Genomic DNA, 15713 nt, shown 5'->3' with positions numbered 1-15713 from the left:
GTATAACTCACTCAGGCTACGGAAGACTGCCACTAAATACCAGTCTTTCATGTTGACACTTTTCACCAGGAATGCCACAATATGTTGTGAGGAAAGTTTCCAGTCTTCCTTCTAGCATTTGTATGCTTTTTGAGTGATAATACAAAAATTTGTACGCTTTTTGACTGATGGCTGTCAGGTAAGTATTTATTGTTGGCAAATCCAACAAACTTGAGCAAAACAATAAACTTCAGCAAAAAGCTCACATGAATTCTGCACTTGGGTTAGGTTGAGCAATTATTAATAACCTATTACGTTGAAGAAATGCTGTTTCTAGATCAAGAAATGCTAAATACAGGAAAAGATCCAGCATCTGAGACTGTCAGCTGGCTTGCTACTGGAAATTACTATTCTGAAAAGCTCAGACATCATTAAAGGTGAGAATAATACAACACAGTCATGTTCCTTTCCCTTTCTTTTTCTCCTGTCCTCTATATTAAATCAGAAATCAGAGAAGGATATGACCTCACAGGCAACCTACTTTCCTCTTCTGCCAGTGTAGAGTCATTCTCTATGATACTACCCATTTCTGAGAGCTTTTCAAAGCCTGTCTTTAAAATATGCTGATGGTTTTTCCTTTGTTAATTTTGATATATTATTTTACAGTCTAACAGCTCCCTGTTAGTAAGGCTTTCCTGATAGTCAGCCTGAAGCTCTCTCTCATAATTCATTCCCTTAACTGTAAATTTCTTTATTCAGATTCAGTTCTATTTATGCCACACCAGACTGCACTGTTCTTCTGTATAATGTTATAGTTTGAGCTAAAGTCTGATTTTTTTCTTTCAATTATTTCTCTTACTGAGAGGCAAAATCTTATACTGAAGTGAATACTTACAGTACAAATTATTTTTGCCCCAAAATATCTGTCTGCAAATTTCTGAGGTTTATCTTATTTTATTTTCTGTGTGTTTTCATAAGATTGCATAAAAAAGAAACACTGTCTTTTTGTTTTCCTTGAAATTTACACTGCATATTTATTCATTACTACCCCTGAAGTTTATTAAGGATGCTTGCTTTCTCTTTCAGACTAGTGACGATATTAAGAAAATACACAACTCCACACTATGCAAAAAATGTTGTAATAGGACAATATGTCCTCTTTGTACCTTTAATACCTTGAGTTTACTTGGTTTATTCTCCCTCTTCCTGTAACCCATTGCTATCAAACCTATGTAAATAAGTTTTGTAGAATTACATTTATCTTCCAAATACATGTTATTTGTAAGCCTGGGACTACTACTTCGTCTTAGTTTAACTCTTCTCTATGTCACAGCATTTTTCCATTTTACTATAACATCAAATTAGACTTTAATGTTAAGTATTGCAGTTATGGTCTGACATTTACCTAGTCACCTTTTACCTCCCTTTTTATATTTTCTATTGAGTTGTTAAATGTAACTCACAATTACATTTGGAAACTCACACCTAGAAATTAAACCTTTTTTTTTATTATTTAAGGCAAAGCCAAGCTTAATTTTATATCATTGTAAAAAATGAAAAATAGAACAAATTAAAAGTGTAATTTTTCTGTCACCGCAACTGTACATATGGTTCACCAACTCTTTAAGAAATTATCAAAATGAGCCAACTGTCTAGAATTCCAGGTGATGAAGGCAAAATTCCTTCTTAAAACCACAGTTAACTCATGGTTCATCCAAGTTCCATGCTCTGTATTGACCCAGATCGACTATGGCAGCCAAACAGGTTTGGATGCAATGCTGTGCAAACACATGGACAAGGCCACATCCAAAGTCTTACCTGGTCCAAGAAGCACCCCCTGGAACAGGACACATGATACAAAGCCAGCTGAATGGATCTGAGCCAGTTCAATGGAAAAAAGACTACGTGGGCTGACCCATCACACAGGTACTTTATTATCTCCATGCCTTAGCTTTTAACATGCCCCACCACATCTGTACTACCAGTATCCAAAATCCCGTTATTACAATAGGGAAAACTTCACTCATACTGAATTGGTGATAGAAATAAGTAAATAAATCATTCAACACTAATGATTTCCCCTCTGCCCTCTTCTTTGTGTCCTATTATCCCAGTTCTTCTTATGTCAAAAGCACAGGTAAAACATGTATTTGACTCAGAACGTACTTCATCACTGCACTGGCAGTCTTCATCAAGTTCTCTAACATGTTGCTGAACAGACTTTATCTCTACTGGGAATGCCTCTGTCATAAATATAACCGTGCGGTGTCATTTACTGTAATGCTGCCAATTTAGTAACACCTAAGAGATAACAACTACTTCTTTCTATCGTGTTTTCACTAATCTTAAATTTAAGGAAAAAAAAAATGCCCTAATACAATGAAATAAACCAAGAAGGAATTAAATAATGCTTTGCAAAAACTTACATTCCATAAATCTGTGGAGCAATTTCCAATCGGTTCAGATGCATGTACAGCTCAATATCGTGCTTCTTCAGCAGATGATCCTGAATTTGGTTTACCTTTGCTACAATAGCAATAGATGGGCCCAAGTCCTGTGGCCTTGCAAATGGCATAGGTGTAATCATCACATCTTTCTCCTGCAGACACAGAAAACACAAGATAAAAAGAACATCTCATGAAGCCTTATTGTCTAAAGGGACTGTCTGAAAAGAGATTTGTTTCATTGTAATCATTGGCTTCCAAGTAAACAAATTAATAACCCATTTCTTTTCCAGCAAAAGAGGAATCTCAAGTGTCCACTTCTGTGGAACGTATTGTGAGACTTCTCTTCCTGGTGATTCCAAGGTTGACACTCTCATTCTCCCTGTCAATTTTTACCTGTGTGCTTTACTCTTCATGCTCTGATGAAATGTTGGCAGCTTTATTTCAACTTTAGTATCAGCAGTCTGAGTCAGTCCAGAGCAAAGCAGACGAATGGTAACTTAGTAGAGAATATATGCCCTCAGAGGATAATAGATTGCATACCAAATAGAAAGTAACTTATTTTTGAACAAGCCTTTCTAAACAGGCTTCTCTTGCTCAGAAAAATCTGGTGACTGTACTTCAAAATCCATGCAACTTTAATAAAGCATCAGAAAACCTTTAAAGCAAAGAAGAAATAGAATAGAGAGATGAACCTGATGACTAGGTTGGACGTAAAGGTTATGTAAACCATGTAATGATCTAGAACATGACACACAGCAAGTGAAAATAGAGGAAGGAAACTACTGGAGCATTAGCATCCTTGAACCTGATATTGCTTTAAACATGTTCTTCTTGCAAAAGAGTGAAGTATTATTGAAAAAAAGAGAGAACGCTAGCAAGAACCGCACCAAGTAATGAACTCAGCTGAAGAGGAATCGTGTAAGAAGGAGGATGAGAAATAAAAAAAGAACAAATCAAACCTATGAAGGGAAAACTTAAGAAAAGGGAAACGGAGCTGTCAGGAACAATATTAAAGTTATATAAGAAGGAAAATTGAACAGTAAGAAGAGAAGGTTTCACAATAACTTTGTTGCAATATGTCATCATGGCTCTCTGACCCGAAAGCTCCACTTTAAACAATAGTTATTGTTTTTCTATCCTTTTGCTCAGTATATTGACAGAGAAGCATTATCAAGGTCAAAGGGTTAATACTTTCAGAAGACTTCATTACAGCTTAAACTGCCGAAATTCATGTGGTTCAATACAGTGAAAAGCACATTATTTTTAACATTCAATAACAATGAAAGGGTCTTTTTTTTTGTTCGATAGACTATCCCGAAGGTTGTTTCCTATGGTTATAGTCCCTCTTCAACCCCAATCTTTCTGTATCAGCATTTTAAGAGGAAGGCAGAGAAGTCCCCATACTTCACAATCATTTACAACATGGTTTAACATTCAAGTGGGCAGTGAATATTTAATAGTTTCTACCAAAAAGCCTATTTTTTATGTTGATCTCCTTTGCTTGAAATATTTTTTCTTAATTATTCCATTTCTGCATTGCAAAAAATATTGTATGGTGCTGAGCAGCGATTTAAAGTCAAATGTTTCTGTTTAAAGATCTGATTAATTGTAAATTGTATCTTAAAATCTGCTTAATTGTTGCTTTGCTACAGCAACTGCAGCAAAGGGACTGATCTGTCTATTACAGGGTGGTGTTTTGCCATGCTGTTGTGGTACCAAGACATATTCATTTAACATGCCCTAGCAAATCACTTGACAAAAGCTCCCTCAGACTGTCAAATTAAGCTCACTGAAATGGCATCCTTTCGTTCAAAATCTTTTCTGTTCTCCCAATCAGAAATGTAAAATAAAACATGTAGCATCTTAGGGACTAATAGGAAATATTGCTACTTACTTAAATACTGAAGCTCTTCAGAGCTGCATGTATGTTGGGAAAGGATATTATATTTCTCCTACCTCCTTTTGTAACTATTCTATTAACTTCTTTATTAGCCATTTGGGCAGCCTTCTTTTTACCCTGATTTTTGTTTCTCCATTGTATGGCTATTTTGAATTGTTGTTTCAGGCTTATTTCATATTAGTAACATGCTAGAATGCAAAATATTGAAAAAGGGTATCCACTAATCTCCTTCCAATCTATACAGAAAAACATATTGCCTTAATGTTACATGCCAGCCTGTAGTAATTTTTTGCATAAACTTATTAATTTATCTTTGAAACTAATCATAGAAGTGTGTAACTGCACGTATTCACAGACTGTGCATGTTCCATCAGCTGGCACATATCTGAGGTACAGACTTTATTCTGGTTTATACAAGTTGAGTTTAACTTCAGCTTGATACCACTGCAATCACTCTGATGACTCAAAAGATCTGTATTTTTAAGCTTTTCTTCATTATAAGCATACATTCTCATACAGAAATCTCAATATTAGAATCTTTCTACTTAGTCAAACTTGTAATATGAGAAGACTAGCTAGTTACCCAGAGTTATCTTTACACAATCAGTCATCTGTTGGCTTAAAGCCATCTTTACAAAGTTAGAAGACAGACCCTTAAACACTGGCTCAAGTGTCGAAAGATTCTGAATATCAAAACCAATGCAAGCTTCCTATTACGGAGTAGTGCCAAAACTGGAGTTATTTGTCACTTGCAGCATTTGTACACCTTGGCATAATGCAGCACTGACACATTGCTGACTGTCAGACTGACTGACTATCAACATGGCCAAGTGCATCAAGTAATACAAGCTGGCTTACCATTTTTAAAAACATGAGATAAGTAAATGGTATCCATCAAAATACAGTTCATCGGCATCTCAGAAATTAGCCCTATTAACAGAAATCTTCAAAGCATGACAGAATCTGTGGGGACAGCAGTTGCAATCAATAATCAGTGCCCTGACTGTCCATGCCTCCTGGTTTGGTGCACTCCACCGAGAAGCCCCGTGGATGACTACAGTGCACATGATACGCCTGTTGTCTCCTGTCATGCAATTTGGTTGAGAAAATGACACCACATTTAGTCTGTTGAAATCGCTCCAAAAAAATCACGTCAGCTAGTGTGAAAGAAACTGCCTGAATAGAAAGATGCTCAAATCGACTAATACAACCAAACTGCCAAAATGCTTAATTAGAAATTACTCACAGTGCCTGTGCCTAAAGCACAGAAGCCAAGTGGACAACATGACACCATGCCCCTGCCCATATTCACTATATATTAAGTTGCCACATGAGACAAAACACTCACTCTCTTTTTGTGGGCTTCTATTAATAAGTCATTTGAGTGTATGGGTTTAGTCATGTACTGCTAACACGAAATATAAATGATGAGTCCCAAAGGGATGTGGTTCACAATAAAAAGATGAAAAGGGGGACAGGTCAGAGATTTGCTATTTACAGGAGAGCATCAGGTTCACCTCTAAGAACAGTATAATATGGATATCAGTGAAATGCAGTTGAAAAATCCAGATCAAATATTAGGAACCAAATCCTGCCACAAAACTTTACCTACCACAACACGAATTGGAATGGCTGGCAGTCGATACTAATACAATTTATACATTCATGCATTTAGGAAACAAATGCTACAGCAGTAAAGAGAGGCTAGGACATAGTACAAGTATAAACTGTGGACAGATTTCTCTCATTAACCACTAGGGAATGGAGTAGCTGGAGAAGCTCCTCTAATGGCAATTGGGAATAATGGAACCAACTGTTAGAGGCTATAAAATGTAACATGTCTCTCAGAGCACAAACTTTCATTGCTGCCTTTGTGAAGATTCAGACTTTATTATGTAGCCAACCCTCAAAGTCATGATCGTAAAAGGCATATGTACAAGAAAGGATTATTAAAGATTATACATGTTTGCAAAGAACAAGAACAAACAACTAGATATTAATCCATGCGCTTTGCATTGTTAATTTTTTATGCCATGAAAGGACTGGAAAGGGCAATGTAAACTTTCACCTTCTACCCAAGCACTGTAAAACTGTAAGCAGACCTAGTTATTTCCCAGAATAAAATTCAGCCTCAGACTTCACCACCTCCATCACAGAAATTGGAACAAATACATTTGGATACAATGAATTCTTAAAAGCCACGCTCAGAGAAACATGTCTCACAGTTTTGTTGTTGGAATAAAAGTGACTGTGTAATAAGTTCATAAAATTTGTATCTCATATGCTTTATCCTTAGTTATTGAGAATTATGTAAAAATCCTATTTCAAACAGTAATTTACAACAGTAGGTATCTTAGGTCAAGATATCGATGCTTCATGTCTAATAAAATATAGGCACAGATACCTTTAAATATTTGAAGAGAAGCTTTTATGGGAGTCTTGGACTAATATTTTGTTAACTCTAGATTCCCCATGGTCTATGTGAAAAATGCTGAAGTGAATCAAGGTGGAACTAAGTTTGGAGGATATGATACACTGTAATGATGCCTGTAATACAACTATGTTTTGCTAGAGCCTTCTACATACAATCCATCACACAATTCATTTTTCAGAATTAAAAAAAGAGCTATATAAACAGGGAAAGAGATAGCAAAAAAGTATTCAAAGGAAATCTTGAGCAATTGCCTGAGGCAAAATGGACAGAGGGAACTATCCTTCATGCCATGCGTGACAAATGCCTACAGGCAAGGCCTAGATGCTCCCTAGATGGTCCCTGCAAAGAATCAACATACTAAATACAGTGGCATCTGTATAGCTACACAGGAGATCTAAGGAGGCACAGACAGTCCCCCTGTTTGAATACCTGAGATTAAGAAGATAAAAAAGGAAGGAAATGTAATGATAAAATCAGAGAAATACACATCCTGACCTGTGATGGACAGACAATCTATGACCAGAGTTTTGCTTTCACAGCAAATTGTTTATATTGTAAACAGTTTAAAACAATGTAAGTCTCAATACGTTAAACACTGCTTGTATGTATTTATTTACCATGACATTTACACAGGTTTGGGCACACAGATGTGCCTATGACTGACCTTTCGAATGCTGCACAAGAACATCACTCATACATAGGAGAATCTGTGTTTGCACAACACTTTAGAGCAATATTTACCTTCTGACTGTCATGTTCAAAAGTTGAAAACCAATGTTCTGCAGTTTTCATAAGACGTGTGAACATTGCACTGAAGGGGAAAAACCCAGAAACTTGGTGTTAAATAATGTATTACAAATAAAAGCAAATTAAATGTAAAGGAAGTTGTTAAAACTTACTAGGCATCATGTTCCAGATATTCAGGATTCAAAAGAACTTTCATTTCCTCGCTGAAAAAAGCAACAGTGAACAATCCAAATGTGAATGTTTATTCTTGGTCAGCGTTCTGCATGTACTATTATGTATTTATAAGCCAACTTTCATATAAAGTGCAAATGAGAAAACTAGCCTTTTTAATTAAAAAGAGCAACTCCATTGAACAAATGAAGTCTTTCCTTTTTATAAAGATCAAAACCAAATTAGCTGCCTTGTCTGCACTACAATGAAGTAACCATCTAATTATTCCAAATAACAAATTACTGAATGTCACAATGTATTATTTGAATATGCTTGATCTAGAATAATTGATTGCTGCACAATCTATCACTGTTTGTCCCAAACAAAAAAAAAAATGGTTACTGGTCAAATACGCAGTATCAAAACATTAATTTATTTTGTTTTAATAGTCTGTATTTTTATTGTACTTTAACAGCAATTAATCAGTGACAGCACCTCTTTTCCATCTACTTTGCTGCTTAGCTCTACTTTTTCAGCGGGGATGGAACAGAATGCTGTGCATAACACATGGTTATTTTAAGTTACTTAGCACTGAAGAGCATCTTCAAGGTAATTTCAGGATATCTAAGGACTGACATTGAATAAAAACACACACTTGTAAATCATCTCCATCCTTATGCTTAACTGCCTTTGGACAATCAACACTGAGGAGTGCTAACAGAGGTTATATTATACAGTACATATAATGAAATTGTCTTATTCACTGCTGAACTCTAAAAGAGAGTGCTAAAAGACAAATCAAATGACCTAAATATTGTAAGTTATACAAAAAGGCAACTATTTCATTTGCTCTCTCCCCCCCAAAAAATGCTTTACATATAGGGCAAGAAAAAAAGCATCTGAATTTGGCTGACAGACAGTCATGTGGGATGTAATATTTTATACATATGTATGTGACTACATGCACACACAGACAGTGTGAGTGAAATGGAGAATCAATAGCTAAACCTAATATTACTACCAAGTCAAAAGATAGTCGGATATTGCAGCTGCAACATTGCAGGTAATGAAAGAAACACCAATCACAACAATTTGTCTGCGCTGATTGTTTTTTCTCTTTTAAGATATGAGGAAAGAGAGTTGGTAATGTGGCTGTTCAATGACTGTAATTCTCTAATCTGCTTCCTCTCTGCAATGACAAAAGCTAAACCATTTCTGGCAACAAGAATGAGGTGCAAGAGTAGGTATGTAAGCTTTTTGATTACGGTTTTCCTTTGAGTTTATTGTCTTGCCTTTTTTCAACAGCTAATACCTGTAAAGTGGCCAATGTCTGCACTTTTAATCCCCTTTCAGAAGCTGTGGTAGGGAAGATGATATAAGGACATTCCCATAACAGCATAAGGACACAACCATTTCTGATATCAATTTATCAATTATAAACAAAGAATTAAGTAACACTCATTCATAAGTTCTAACCTAGCCGACTTCATTAATCTTTTTAAGATGGATTTTTAATAGTATACCAATAAAACACAATGCTTGCCTTGGTTGTGCAGCTTCACTGGCATGTGAAAAAGCCTGGTGGTCACAATGCAGGATAAAGACAATGGGAGCTAAAAGTTCATGCATACCCTAAACATAAAAGAAGCAAAAGCAGAGTAAGATTTTCCAGTCATACAATAGTTCATAATACATAGCAACAGGGAGCCAGCAGTAATAGGTGCAGACTAAATAAAAGCAGGAACATTTATATTCTTAACAGAACAGTTTCATAATCAATGGCTTTTATCTGAAATTCTGATTAAATCCAAATGTTTATTCTTCTATAACATACAGAAACAAGTTATTCTTCCTTTTTCTAACACAACAGACAACAAATTGGCAATGGTAGTCAACCCTGCACCTGGCAGTTTACTCCAAGATCTGTGTTCATAAATATGAATTTTATTTATGATAATTACAATCGTGATCCACAGTACAAAGATCTGCAATAGGGACAAACTGCAAAATGTACTATTATTTTTTATTTGATAATGTTCCAAAACCAGCATAGCAGTAGCCTTTAGAGGAGACAAGGACAGGTATTTGAGAAATGAGAAAATGAAACTTACATTCCTATAGACAAAAGAAATAGGGGTTTTTTTGGTATTCCTTTTTTTTTCGAAAGCCATTATGTCAATATTCAAAATAAAGTCATTATAACACAATGCATAGGAGACCTGGTACTGTTCCATTACAAACTACTACTTATATATACAAACTATATTAAGATAAAGAAAAATAGAGAAACATGCAGGATGGGAAAAGATTGGTGGACAGTTGAGGACTTAGGCCAGCATTAGCAGCAGGGCTGGGCCACCCAGGCCAGCCATCGATGCTTGTAGCCAGAGCTCACCAGCAACACAACAGGAGTCTTGATTTGCCTTGATTCACCTGGGGCTGGTCAATTTGTTATCAGAAGCAACCGCTTCAGGAAAAGAGCAATCCCGTTGGCAAGTGGCAATGCACTGCCAGGTAAAAACTACAGCATGCAGAATGGAACTTCATCTTCAGCAGATGTTCTGCCCTTTCGCTCAGAATAGATCACGGAAAAGGAGGATTTGGGGTATCATAACTGGGGAATTTGTTTATGCGAGGGGAAACTGGGCTCCCAGTGGTGGACTAAGATGGCAAGTAGGAACTATGCAAGCTACAGGCTGGGCTGGAGATCAGCCATGGAAAAGTGAGCCCTTCAGTGATGGAAGGGATGCGATATGAAGGCTTGAGACCTGTCTGGCTGCTACTGGATACAGGGATCATTTCAAGAGGATGGAACTCCTGATCTCAGCCCCAAACCCCCAACTACACCTGGGACTTGGTGCCAGGTGCCCAGGCTACCCGGGTGGGTCTTGCTCCAGGTGGAGTCCTTGTCCCAGCTGTGGGATGAAGCGTGGGCTGCCAGCAGTGCTCCAGTTCAACAGTGCGACTGCTGCCCCAAGTGGAGGCTCAGTCCCAGCTCCAGGTGCATGCTCTGGGCAGACAGGGGTGCCAGGAAGACCATCTTGTCTATCTGCTGGCAGAAAGAGCACTGGGGCTGGCCCATCAAGCTCACAGGCAGCCGAGGCAGCTGGCAGGAGTCAGATGATGGGTCCCCAGACAGGAGCTGTTCTACTCTTGTGCTTGTGTTTCCAAGCTAGGAAGCCTGTCCACTTGCTTTTCCAGCCCTTTCAGTGATGGACAGACATGAGCAATGACAGTCACACACTTGTGCAGCTACCCTGCTGCTTTGCTGGCACAACACTTGGTATTCCATGTAGCATCTGAGGAGTATTCAATACCAGGGAGTCAGCTTATCAGCTTCATATGTATCAAACAGGTCCACTAACTACTAAAAACCTTTAGTTTTTGTTGGAAATAATGGGGATTTTCCTTAAGTCGTCCAAATGGAGCAGAGAGGTAGATGTGGAAGCCCCCTCAAGATCATTATCTGTTTTGAGTATGCTTGGAGGCATGTTAGTGAATTTTGTCTGTTCGTAAGAGGAAATTCCAATACCTGGCAGTGTTGAAGATTAAAAAAAAAAAGGACATTTAGAACTTTCTCTGTGTACTATCGACTGGAATTTAATTCTAATTTCTTCAGGACTGAGATGACTGTTACAGCCTCAACTGAAGGGATACAGAAGCAGCAGCCAGTTGATTGGGCAGATCTAGAGACAGCAAAACTACTGAAGACTGAAGTTTTTCTTTCTGTTCCTATTTCTGAACCCTTAGGGACTACTTTGAAAGAGGAAGGCTAAATATAAACTCAGTTAGGAAAAAAAAATTAAATCAAATGTAGCCCCTTGATTTCAGGAGCTGATGTAAAATTCCCCAACACAATATGGGTTAGATTACAAATTGACAGCTTTAGCTTTCTGACAGTCTTATGGTCATACCAAGAGAAAAAATAATAGGAGAAATAACGAGATAGGTCCAGGATTTGACAATAAATGTAAGTGGCAAAAATATTTAAACAAACTGTAGATAACCTAGGCTGTACTCTTCATACATACAGCCCTCAGTTAATTAACAGCTCCATGTCTAATCTTTTATTCGCCCTGATATACTAACATGAAATAAGAGAAATGGAAATGCCAAAAACTTGACTATCTAATAAAACTACCACCTAAGCTGTAAACATATAAGCTGAAGAAAAAGAAAGAGGACATAAAATAAGAATTAGTTATAGAAGATAAAAGCACATCATGCATTCTTCCAACATAATAATATATCAAATTTATAATAAAGTAGAATCATAATGTGGCTGCCCACATACAACAAAAACAAAGCAAACAGATGATGGAATATCAGGATTTCAAAAAGATATCTCTGATCTTTCAGTTACAAGAGTACTTCAAATGTTTAGAGATTTTTAGCTTGGCAAGAAAAGCCACCAGTGTAATATACATACACATATTTTTTCAATGCTGCAGTTTACTAAAACTCTTCAGTGTTAATAAATAAGTTGACAGAGCTCAGATAATTTTATGACACTTCCCAGCTACAACAAAATATTGATTTCATAACACAGACTATGGTTTAGATAGGAAACCAGAAGTATAGCATTTCTACAATGAAAAGTGAATCAATGCATTTCAAAATTATATCGTCTTCTCTAAGGGCAACCAAATCTTGAGTGAACAATAGTTAGCCTAGTGATTTAGCTTAATTGTCACTATTTCTTTTCAGTGTAACTAGGGCCAGAATTTTGGCACCACTCTTACAAAGAATGCTAAGAGTAATTTTTACATATTCTTAAGTACAATATACTATTCTCTTTAGATTTTATATTTACAGCTGCTATTTAAAAATTCAACGATCCCAGTGAGGATTCTGTCTTTAAAATCTGTAATACAGCTTCACAAGATTCTATTCCATTTGACTGGGGACAGAAGTATCTTTTTCTTTATCACATAAAATGTTACTTCACGCTGGTCAAAACCCCACAAACCTAACTACAAAGACAACTTTCATGCATATATGCATATTAAACAAACATTATTGATTGCTTCTTGTAAGACTATATGCTGATGCTATGTAATAGCTTCAAAAAAATGTTGCAAACTTCAGACACACTTGATTTACATTTCTAAGGATGCGAATTGTCAAGGAACTAGAACTTTTTCCAAATATTTTGAAAGAGAAACATTGGGTTCTGTACAGATGTTGACAGACAGAAGTATAAGTTTTCATTTATTGGCCAAGTGTTATAATTGTTATAGCAAATGTAGCTGTTGTATGTGGTCATCAAAATGAAATGGAGGAATCCTCAGAGAGAACAACAGGACCAGTTCCATGATGGATACTGAATACGAAGACAAACGTGTTAATTTGGCCTTTGTATTCAGGTCACTGCAGAGAGCAGCTTGGAGATAAAGGTAACCTTCATTAATTTCAAGAAAATATGCTCAGCTTTGATGTAGTGGAAATTATTATGGGAAGGGGGACTTGAGTCAATGGTAAAAACAGAACCAATAAAAATAGTAGGCCAAGAAGACTGACTGCAACACAGGTATTTGCTAAAAGAGGGAAAAAGCCATATCCTGTCACCAGCACAAACTCTGCTTCCTATTAGCTAATTCAGAGAAGTGTACTGATGGACATGAAGGAAACGTTATCTAAAAAGAGAGGGACATGGAGGCAAAAAACCAAGATTGTTACTAGTAAGCTAACAGAAGCTCTAATTTAAAATGAACAAGCAAATAAAACAACCAAAAAAAACCAAAACCCAAACAAACTCGTCATTTTAAAGTGAAGTAAGAAAAAATAAAAGCTCCTAATAAAGGCGACACATATTCACAAAAAGAGAGGAAACCCACAATAGCTTGCTGTTTTGTGGAGTTGACATAGCATCTCCAGACTTGGGTGATACACCGGACACACTTTGGAGAGGTTAATCCAACAGGTTTTCTTTTTCAAGATCCATTTAAAAAAAAATTCTGCTCTTCATCTGTCCTTTTAGTCCTGTGGCAACCCCATCCTGAAATTACTGCACCACTGATGCAACACCAGTTGAAAACAGAGGTAGAGAAGTTTTCTTTGTCAACAGCCTGTAGGCTCACAAAATTGAACCTGTTCTTTTATCTGCCTATGTTCATTTAGCCCACCAAGCAGTCTTTATTAAAGCTGAGGCATCAGGCAGTCAAAGTTCATTAATACCATTTATATAATCTCTGCAGTTTCAATTAACTCAGCAAGACATTCTACTACATGATAACAGTCTCATTAATTCAATAAAATCCCATAACTATTAACAATATGGTCTATGTTAAACGGGGTGTCACCTAGTAGAAAATAATAGCTTTAACAGCTTGTGATGAAACTCAGGGCTTTTTTTTAAAAATTTGATCTGGCTGAATATTCCATCCTTATGTAGAAAGGTATTATTTCTTGGTAAGGAATCAAGAGGATTTTAAATACAAGCAGAGGGTAATTAAGTCCTTTTAAGTCATATCAAAGAATAAAATAATGCTTCTTGTTCAGTAAATGATAGACTAAATTAGCTGGAATGTGTTCTTCCATTTTCCCATCATCAGTACTCTGGCCTATATTCAGTAGAAAGGGGAGGGTGAATACTGCTGAAGTGTTTTCTTTAGAAGTGCCCTTCAAAATACAGCTCACAAATCTCATTTTTTCTTTTTAACATGCAAGACTATTCCCTGCTCATAGTTTGTCAAACATGAGAAATAACCAGCTGATGGAGATTTGCTATCTTTGATAACTATATATTTGATTTCTGGTATAATCTGTAAGACAGCTCTTCAGAAGTAACTGTTCCTTCAACTCATATGTGTTGGTCTTTTCATGAAACGCCACTAATTTCCTGGCTTAAGGACATGGTGGTCACAGATCACGCTTGAAAGCATGCAGCATCTTTTAAAAATCTTCATATTTACTGAATCTCTGTATTTTTTTAATGATTTTTTTTTTTGTCCATGTGAAGTTTGCTGCTCTACAGTTTATCCCTTGTCCATGCACACAGTATGCCTTAGTCTGTCAGTCCCTACTCAACCTACAGTTAATAGCCTGGAGAAACAATATATACAATATTGTATAGACAAATATGTCAATAACTCCATGTATCAGTCCTGCTACATTAATTTAGTGTCTAGCTTATACCCACTTCAAAACCTTCAGAACCAATGTTAGATTAATTTAGTCTGCATCCCATATGGATGCATAGTTAGTGCAGCTTTAAGGCTTTCTTTACCATTCTATCAAAAATGGTTTGAGCAGGTAACACTGTAAAAGTGGTATTTGTAGCACCCTTATCCTTCAGTTAAGAGGTATTTGTCAGCTGCATTGTATTTGGATGCCACAGAGTTAGATGAAGGATCTACTTGCTAATGTACTGCATGGCTTTTGCAATTTGAAGAAGAACTTAAGATATTACTTAAGACTTAAAATAGTAACTTGGCCTAAATTTCAGAAGTCACTATTTATGCTTTTTGTTTATTCAGTATAATTTTAAATCCTGCTGCATACTTTCTTTACCTAAGAACAGAAAACCTTTCTTTTTCTTTGTTAACCATCACTGAAGAAAGAGACATTGTCTATTAAGAAACTTGAAGTTAGACAACCTAGCAACCTTAAAGAAAACAATCTGAAGGGCTGTCTCATAAGGAAAATGCATATGTTATTCAATAAGCTTACTTTTCTTACTATCCAGCTGACAAGCAGCTCTTTGATTACTTTAGCATTATGATACAGCTTCAGATACGACAGAACTACATTATTGTCAAACCGTAGAGAAGATGTTGAGTCAATGAGTGCCACCTGTACGGTATTTTCATTACCTGTTTATAAAGCAACTGCTCATTTTCTCTTGCGTAGCAGAAGAGAACATCTGTAAGAATTTTCCTCACATTCTCTTGCTGGAAATACTGCATTTCAGGAAAGCTGAAAATGAAGAAATACAGCGAAAGTAAACAATACAGCCTGCAGAATCTCAGTTGCTGGTGTTCTAGAAACTGTTTCAGGTAAGAGAGCACCTCCTTTGTCTGCTTTCCCACTGCTTTGTGAATTGTGGGTGCTGCTA

The 15713-nt window shown here is 36.5% G+C and overlaps 1 protein-coding gene across 1 annotated transcript in view; it reads right to left on the bottom strand.

Moving 5' to 3' along the window:
* TBC1D5 (TBC1 domain family member 5) overlaps positions 1-15713 on the bottom strand; it is a gene marked incomplete at its 3' end in the record, with an annotated part of 285960 nt that overhangs the window by 115479 nt on the left and 154768 nt on the right. Inside the window, exons 8-12 of the mRNA XM_080339712.1 lie at positions 15472-15574; positions 9192-9289; positions 7660-7710; positions 7502-7571; positions 2406-2578 (exon numbers count right to left, since the gene is read on the bottom strand). Coding sequence (XP_080195838.1) covers positions 2406-2578; positions 7502-7571; positions 7660-7710; positions 9192-9289; positions 15472-15574 — 495 coding nt within the window. The remainder of the gene's footprint in view (positions 1-2405; positions 2579-7501; positions 7572-7659; positions 7711-9191; positions 9290-15471; positions 15575-15713) is intronic.

This window comes from Nesoenas mayeri, assembly GCF_963082525.1.
Source record: "Nesoenas mayeri genome assembly, chromosome: 2".
NCBI classification, from domain to species: Eukaryota; Metazoa; Chordata; class Aves; order Columbiformes; family Columbidae; genus Nesoenas; species Nesoenas mayeri.
This window is presented reverse-complemented; position numbering and strand designations above follow the sequence as displayed.